Below are 9,229 nucleotides of genomic sequence, written 5' to 3'. Positions count from 1 at the left end.
CTGTTCAGGAGTAAAATAGCAACTTTAAGAATGTTAATAAGAATGACAGGTGGAAGCAAGCATAGGGTACCAGAGATTCATCTGACTATGGAGAATGTTTAATAAAAGCTGTTTAATAATTAACTGAGAATCTAGTAGGCATAAGTGAACTTCCTGAATAACTTAGTCTATTTACTGAGATCACAGACAGAAAGGTGGAAATCTGTGGTTTTCAAGGATAGTTCTTCTGAAATATGTAATTTCCTTAGGATATAACAGGAATTATATACATACACAAGATTCAGTGCTGTGCACTGTCTCAGTGCATAAATTACTATCTTGAGAGTGAGGTTATTAACTGCTTTCAAATATGCCAGGGCTCATAATGTAGCTACTAAGGCTGCCTAATTTTAACAATTTTAGATTTAAGAGGGATGTTTGACAGCCTGAGGCCCAACACCCTCATTTGGAAGGTTTGGAAATTAAGTCAAAGAGAAGAGATGACTTTCTCAAAGGAATACTGTAGCCGAAATGCAAATTAAACTCAAATATCTCAGCCCCGAACCCGAAGCTCATTTAATCAATTCTGCAGTTATCTGAGGAATCTGACACATTAGGTACTACACAGTTTTCTTAAATACAAACAAAAACACAGTCTATTCTGAAAGGTTTTTTTCTCCACAATAAGTCAGAGAAGATTCCCAGACAAATTCAAGAATTCAGCTTCCTAAACCATCCACTGTGCTTGAAAGAGAAGTAACAGCATAAAGGAAAAATGTCTTACCTCTTGAATTAAAGATAAAATTCACAAGATTATTGTCTAGAAGTAGAAACTAGAAAAAGAGACTTTATATCACAGGAAGAATTGCTAGTTCTTTCTCAACAAAGCATGATCTTTAACATTATAAATTATAAAATTTGTATAGTAACACTGACACACTGGATCAGAAAATGTAAAATGACTTCAATTTGTAATTTTTCTCCCTAAAATATGGTTACTTCATTGTCTCTCAATGCCAGTTTCTGTGTGTGTGTGAACACACACACAGACACACACATGCATGAAAACCAAGGTACTTACTGAGCTGTAGAGATAGCCTTCACCATTCATGGCCACATAGAGGCTGGCCTTCACCCCTTGGATGGCCACCACACGCAGGCCCACAGGGATTAGATTGAAGAGGGCTAGAGGGCAAAAAGAGAGGAAAGGATCAATGACCTTTTGAATATATCATCTTGCTTCTTAAAATGACTCTTTTGAGGATTAAAACCTATGAACTGATATTAGTTGGCGGGGGCAGTTCTAAGAGTGAGGAGAACTGACTTCTTGTTTCTGCAGCATGACTAATTATTAACACTGTGACTTCAGGTAAATCACATAAACTCATCTGTAATAAAGGGATTAGATTAGAAGGACTCCAAACGCCCCTCATGGATCTGAGAGTCCAGGATCTCCACTCTACAAAACGAACATACACTCAAATTGTATAAGATGATTTTTCCTAACAAACAAATAATTTGAACCAAAAAATTCTTAATGGAAGAAAATACATTTCGAATCATAATTAAAAATAAAATGTGATCTTCATAACATATGCCAGAGCTTATTTTCCTTGTGGTCCTGAACACTGTCTTCTTAAATACACAAGACGAAAGCAAAAACCACTGGCTTATACTTAACTATGCTAGAAATAGGAGAACAGTTCTCTTTATTTTTCAGTTTTTATATATAAATGTAGATAGATGGATCAATGATTGCTAGATAGCTTAAGCTCTGATGGACATATTGTATATCAAATATATATATACGTCCATATTTATACACAAAACCATTAAAAATCAACTTCATAAATTTAATTCAATATCCTATGATAAAATGAGAATATGTTTGTAGTCTTTGAATATTTGTGTTGTCCACTACTGAAAATATTGAACAGTCTACTTGTCTACTTGGAGAAGGTACATAAATATCAGAAAGAAAATAAATAAGATAATCTAATTCTTTCAAAAGTGTACTTTTATAAATTATATATCCCTATATAGCACTATTTTTAATAACACTGATAATTACAAAATGAGCATAAGCATAAAACATTATCTCTAACCTGAGAGAATTCATATTACTTGAAGTTGGAAAGCAATCATACAGCTAGGCTGTATAGATGGCAACATGAATATGAATGAAATATTTATAACAACTAAATATTTATAACATAAGAGAATAGCCCTGTAGTTCACTTTAACAACCTGCCTTAGTTAGAAGTTCTTATCTATCTTTTCTACTGATAAAATTCTGGTCTCAGTTTTGAATATAAGAAAAATATATATGTGTATTTTCTGGGGTTCTCTCAACATGGAATAGTAAGCCAAACATACACACACACACACACAAGACACAGACACACACACACACACACAAGACACAGACACCTACACAGTATTTGGCTTTTAGTCAAATGTTCAACTGATAGTTCTAAGGATCAAGCCTAAGACCACAAGTTTGATACAGCAGTATTCAACTCCTAGATATTTGACATCAGACCAGTCTCTTTGCCTTTTTGAATCTTTTTCCTCATCTGTCATGAAAGCTGAGACTAAATCTTAGCAGATGCTTAAGAATTAATTGTTACTGCAATTTGAATCTGTACTTGTTTTTGTCCCTCCCATGTTCTTACACTTGTCCCTGTGTTACTGAAATGAGAAGTAGTATAAGACCTTAAAGTCTACTTGGGGAGAGACAGCTAAGGCATATGGAATAATCTGATACAGTGTATAATGTAGTTCTATAATTAAATGTAATATATGCATTCTATATATATATATATATATATATTCTCTATGTACAGAAGTTCAGGGAAATGGAAGATCTGTGATCTGAAGTGTTCAAGAAATGTCTCACACAGAAGAGGAGACCCAAGCTGACACTTAAAGAAGGGACAGAAGTTGAGTAGGCGAAGATCAGAAACATTATAGTAGGGCAGGAAGTAAGAGTTTCCGTAGGGTAGTGTATGTGTATACGAAGGGACTAGCAGATTGAAGGATTTGATTCATACTGGGGAGGAATGGGCACGAACACCATGGAGATAAAGTAAGGAGAAATACCTGAGAGTCTGTCACTCCTGTCTTAGAGATCTAGATTTTATCAAATGGGCAACAAGAAGTGGGGTGTATAAACATTAAAGCAGCAACACAGATTACAAAAAAGTGGGAGAGATTCATAGACAGAGTAGTTTCTAAACTCATCACTCAGAAGCTGTGTGCCTTGGAGCCATTTGTTTACTCTCTCTGCTCTAGTTTTCCTGTCTATAAAATGGGCATAATAATCCTTACTGCATAGAATTGACAGAAGAATCAAATGCACTATCACGTCCTTGACATAAACAGAGAAGTGTTCTATTAAAGAGCTATTTTTCATTGACATATGATTCTTCTGCTTGTCAAATAAGGTAACCATAAGGTCTGATATAAATTGACATATCACCTGACCTATATCTACTCAGCTTATATTCAGAAGATCGCTTACCACTTTTAAAATAATACTTTATTTTTGTGCAACACAATTTTCAAAGTGTTGATGAATTCATCATTGTATTTGACCCTCAACCATCAACATGATGAAGAATTTAGGACAGAATGATTAGCCTAATTTTTAGAAGAGCAAACAGGTTCAGAGAGGTAATCCTGGTGGAAATGCAACTGAACAAAGGTTTTCTGGCTCTCTAATGTGGTTATCTGCCCCAAATATCCTATTTCCTCCTCCTTCTCTTTTAAGTTTAATTTCACCTAATACTCAATTTTTCTAGACTCTAAAATCACTGCAGATGGTGACTGCAGCCATGAAATTAAAAGACGCTTACTCCTTGGAAGGAAAGTTATGACCAATCTAGATAGCATATTCAAAAGCAGAGACATTACTTTGCCAACAAAGGTCTGTCTAGTCAAGGCTATGGTTTTTCCTGTGGTCATGTATGGATGTGAGAGTTGGACTGTGAAGAAGGCTGAGTGCCGAAGAATTGATGCTTTTGAACTGTGGTGTTGGAGTAGACTCTTGAGAGTCCCTTGGACTGCAAGGAGATCCAACCAGTCCATTCTGAAGGAGATCAGCCCTGGGATTTCTTTGGAAGGAATGATGCTGAAGCTGAAACTCCAGTACTTCGGCCACCTCATGCAAAGAGTTGACTCATTGGAAAAGACTCTGATGCTGGGAGGGATTAGGGGCAGGAGGAGAAGGGGACGACAGAGGATGAGATGGCTGGATGGCATCACTGACTAGATGGACGTGAGTCTGAGTGAACTCCAGGAGTTGGTGATGGACAGGGAGGCCTGGTGTGCTGCGATTCATGGGGTTGCAAAGAGTCGGACACAACTGAGTGACTGATCTGATCTGATCTGATCACCTAATACCCATTCTCACCTTCTCAAAAATAATAGATAATTTCGCTAAATTTCCATATATAGCCTGTGTCTAACTGTGGCAATAGATCAGTACTGGCCAATGAGATGTAGGCATAAATGTCTTTGTACTCATGAATATCCTTTTCTTCAAGACAACTGCCCTTTGCCCTCTTCTACCATTTCCCCTATTGCTGTTTGGATGGGGATGAGGTTAGGGTTGCTGGATTATCTCAGGCCATGAAAACAAGGGCTGCCCCTTGAGAGGGTGATGACAAGTGAACTGTAAAGAGTTGGGCCCCTGAGGACTTTGTGGAGCAATGGCACCAGTCCAGCTTTCAATTACCTAGGTCTGGCTTTTATGTGAGAAAAATAAGTCCTTGTTACTTTAGTCTGTGCAACCTACTTTAGTTACTTTCGTCTGAGCCAAACCTACCTCTAACTGATAGACATTGGGAACAAAAGTAGAGTCAACACATGAGGTGTGAACTACATTTACACACTGTAAATAAATGCAACCACTGGAAAATAACAAGTCCAATACTTGTTGATGATACTTGATGATACTTATGAAAAAGAGCAAAGAAACCCAAAATTGTGCATAATGTCTTTCTAAAGTAAAGATTTCCCAGGACAAATGCAAACAACATTGGTTCATTTAGCTAAAACAGGATTAAAAAAGCAACTATAAAGCTTTTCCTATCTGAGGAGAGGGAGAAAACTGCTAAAGCAAGACACAGACAAAAACAAGAAACTTGTGTGAAAGTTTTATACGAAGCATAAGGTGATAATGGCTTTTAGATGGTACGCTTTGAGAGATTTAGCAAGTTTATTAAAAACAAAATCAGTAAACAATCTGGAATGAGAGTTTCTAGTGGTAAAAGCTAAAAGCTATTCTCTTTGGGAGGGTCTGCATCTGCCTCTTAAAATCTTGAAGAATGGCAAATGACTTCTTCTGATCTATTATTTATCTTCCACACAGCACTCTGGCTCCAGCCCTTTGTTACTTAGTGACAATCCCTCCTATATCTCCAGTCTTCCTTTCCATTCTCAAAGAGCAACTGGGCCATACCATTCTTCCAAGTCCCTTCCCTCTACTCATGCCACTTCCCTGCTGTCAGTTCCCTGCTTGATTCCTCAAGTGACTATTCATCATGTACAGGACAGATCCAAAGCCTTTAGTCTGACCCTCAATGCCCTTTACCACCTGACTGTAAACCACTCTTCCAGTTTATCACCTGCAACTGTTCCATTCATCATAAGCAGTTTCACAGAGCTTTTTGCCACATCCTAAGTTTCCCCTTGATCTTAATTAAACTAGATTGGATTCATGGTTCTTTTGCCCTCTCTTTTTGGAAGATAGGTTTTTGGAAACCCTATCTTCCCTATTTAACTGGACCATAAGTCTTACCCAAACCCTTGAGAGATAAGTTTCCTTTTCCATAATTATTTATTTCATGGGCATATCTCTGCAATGGTTTTTGGAACACAGTCATAGAGTTATTTGCTTACACATCTGTCTCCTTCCTTAAGGACTCTTGAGGGTAAATCTATGCAACGTCTACCCCAGTTCTATGTACTTACCTTATTTTCAGTAAATATTAATTTTAAGAGTCATGAAAAGACATTATTTCTAGGAATGTATAAAGAAAAGTTGCTTTTTAAAATGAAAAGGAAATTAAAAACTTAAAACATCTCAGCTCAATATTCAAGGTTATTTATATATAACCTATATTTCTGCTCTACCGCACTACTCATTCTAATATATTTACTTACTGCTTCTAGTAATTTGATCTTCTTCCTCCTTTCTTTTAACTTCATGTTTTTCCTTACTTCACTGTCTGTGCTTGCAATGTCATTCACCCAATATCTTCATATGGAAACCCCCGCCAGGCTTGAAATGACACACAAAATACCAAGTGCTTTCTCTCACTTCTCAGCTCCCCTAATCCTAGATCTAGACTATATTTATCACAATGTTTATTTTCCTTAAAAATATCTTTTCCCCAACCACAACTAGTTTATAAGCTCTCCAAAATAAGCATCATATCTAGATCACACTTGTAGAATATGGAGAAAGAGAGAGATGAAGAGGAAAGAGAGACAGACATAGAAACAGAGAGAGAGAGACAGAGGTTAAGAGAGAGAATAAGCAGAATGGTACACATTCTGCTTATATTCAGAATATCAGTAAACATTCAGTGAATAAAGACTACAATTATAAGCCGAATAAGAGTCCAAGCATCTAATATGACATTCAAGCATCTTCTCAACCTTGTTCTTTCCAAAATGAGTATTTCATTCTAAATCTTACATAAATCTGACCCGTATTTTGAAAAAAGAAGTCACAGAGTTGGTGATCATGAGATCCATAACAAACTCAACCACTCAACTACATGGAAAAAGGTAAGGAAAAGAGGTAATAAAGGGAAATAATAGTTTATTCAACAAATGGTGTTAGGAAAATTAGATATCCACATCCGAAAGAATGAAATTGGACTCTTATTTCATATCATACTCAAAAATCAACTCAAAATGGATTGTAGATCTAAAAAATAAACCTGAAACTGCAAAATTCAAAGAGGAAAAGCTTCTTGACATTGACCTTGTAAGTGATTTCTTGGATATGACACCAGAAGCACAGGCAACATAAACAAAAATAAACAAGATTACATCAAAGGTAAACCTTCTGCACAATAAAGGAAACAATCAATAGAATCAAAGGCAATCTAAAGAACGGAAGAAAATATCTGTAAACCATAATCTGATAAGGAGTTAATATTCTAAATATATAAGTACAACCCAATAGCAAAAGAAAAAAAAAAAAAAAAAACACACAAATAATCCAATTAAAAAGGGCCAAAAGACTTAAACAGACATTTCTCCAAAGATGAAATACAAATGATGAGTACATGATAAACACTCAACAGCACTAATTATCAGGGAAATGCAAATCAAAACTACAATGAGATATCACCTCATACCTATTAGAATGACCACTATTTAAAAAGAAAAAAAGATAACAGATGTTACCAAGGACGCAGATATACTAGAAACTTCAGGCACTGTTGTTAGGAATGTAAAGTGTTAGTTGCTCAGTCATATTCAACTCTTTGTGACTCCATAGACTGTAGCCCACCAGGTTCCTCTGTCCATGGATTTCCCATGCAAGAATACTGTAGTGGGTTGTCATTTCCTCCTCCAGCGGATCTTCCCAACACAGGGATTGAACCTGTGACTCCTGGATTGCAGGCAGATTCTTCACTGTTTGAGTCACCAGGGAAGTATACATATGTCCAAACTCATCAAATTGGATACATTAGACATTTAGGTATTTTGGTATGTCAATTATACTTCAATAATAGATGACATCACCCTTATGGCAGAAAGTGAAGAGGAACTAAAAAGCCTCTTGATGAAAGTGAAAGTGGAGAGTGAAAAAGTAGGCTTAAAGCTCAACATTCAGAAAACGAAGATCATGGCATCTGGTCCCCTCACTTCATGGAAAACAGATGGGGAAACAGTGGAAACAGTGTCAGACTTTATTTTTGGGGGCTCCAAAATCACTGCAGATGGTGACTGCAGCCATGAAATTAAAAGACGCTTACTCCTTGGAAGGAAAGTTATGACCAACCTAGATAGCATATTCAAAAGCAGAGACATTACTTTGCCAACAAAGGTCCATCTAGTCAAGGCTATGGTTGTTCCTGTGGTCATGTATGGATGTGAGAGTTGGACTGTGAAGAAGGCTGAGCGCTGAAGAATTGATGCTTTTGAAGTGTGGTGTTGGAGAAGACTCTTGAGAGTCCCTTGGACTCCAAGGAGATCCAACCAGTCCATTGGGAAGGAGATCAGCCCTGGGATTTCTTTGGAATAAATGATGCTGAAGCTGAAACTCCAGTACTTTGGCCACCTCATGCAAAGAGTTGACTCATTGGAAAAGACTCTGATGCTGGGAGGGATTACAATTCATGGGGTCGCAAAGAGTCGGACACAACTGAGCGAATGAACTGAACTGATGTTATATATATATTTTTTTTTTCAAAGGCTATATCCCAAATTATATAAGTTTTCAGTTATATATATATTTTTTTCAAAGGTTATACCCCAAATTATATAAGCTTTCAGTTCAGTTCAGTCGCTCAGTCGTGTCCGACTCTTTGCGACCCTGTGAATTGCAGCACACCAGGCCTCCCTGTCCATCACCAACTCCTGGAGTTCACTCAGACTCACGTCCATCAAGTCAGTGATGCCATCCAGCCATCTCATCCTCTGTCGTCCCCTTTTCCTCCTGCCCCCAATCCCTCCCAGTATCAGAGTCTTTTCCAATGAGTCAACTCTTCGCATGAGGTGGCCAAAGTACTGGAGTTTCAGCTTCAGCATCATTGCTTCCAAAGAAATCTCAGGGCTGATCTCCTTCAGAATGGACTGGTTGGATCTCCTTGGAGTCCAAGGGACTCTCAAGAGTCTTCTCCAACACCACACTTCAAAAGCATCAATTCTTCGGCGCTCAGCCTTCTTCACAGTCCAACTCTCACATCCATACATGACCACAGGAAAAACCATAGCCTTGACTAGACAGACCTTTGTTGGCAAAGTAATATCTCTGCTATTGAATATGCTATCTAGGTTGGTCATAACTTTCCTTCCAAGGAGCAAGCGTCTTTTAATTTCATGGCTGCAGTCACCATCTGCAGTGATTTTGGAGCCCAGAAAAACAAAGTCTGACACTGTTTCCACTGTTTCCCATTTAATTTCATGGCTGCAGTCACCACCTACAGTGATTTTGGAGCCCAAAAAAACAAAGTCTGACACTGTTTCCACTGTTTCCCCATCTATTTCCCATGAAGTGATGGGG

General features: G+C 37.5%; 1 protein-coding gene and 1 long non-coding RNA gene across 6 annotated transcripts in view; both read right to left on the bottom strand.

Annotated features, from left to right (window-relative positions):
- LOC139183186 (uncharacterized) overlaps window positions 1-1,054 on the bottom strand; it is a 121,658-nt gene extending 120,604 nt beyond the window's left edge. Inside the window, exon 1 of the long non-coding RNA XR_011566719.1 lies at window positions 764-1,054. This is a non-coding gene — a long non-coding RNA (uncharacterized lncRNA). The remainder of the gene's footprint in view (window positions 1-763) is intronic.
- The window catches only part of FGF12 (fibroblast growth factor 12), a 615,850-nt gene that overhangs the window by 199,099 nt on the left and 407,522 nt on the right, over window positions 1-9,229 (bottom strand). For all 5 annotated transcript variants that reach the window (XM_019958105.2, XM_019958099.2, XM_070789979.1 and 2 more), the window contains one exon: window positions 1,061-1,164. In XM_019958105.2, coding sequence (XP_019813664.1) covers window positions 1,061-1,164 — 104 coding nt within the window. The remainder of the gene's footprint in view (window positions 1-1,060; window positions 1,165-9,229) is intronic.

Source organism: Bos indicus, chromosome 1, assembly GCF_029378745.1.
Source record: "Bos indicus isolate NIAB-ARS_2022 breed Sahiwal x Tharparkar chromosome 1, NIAB-ARS_B.indTharparkar_mat_pri_1.0, whole genome shotgun sequence".
In the NCBI taxonomy this organism is placed as follows: Eukaryota; Metazoa; Chordata; class Mammalia; order Artiodactyla; family Bovidae; genus Bos; species Bos indicus.
Note: the sequence above shows the minus strand (reverse complement) of the source record. Positions and strands in the feature narration are given on the sequence as shown.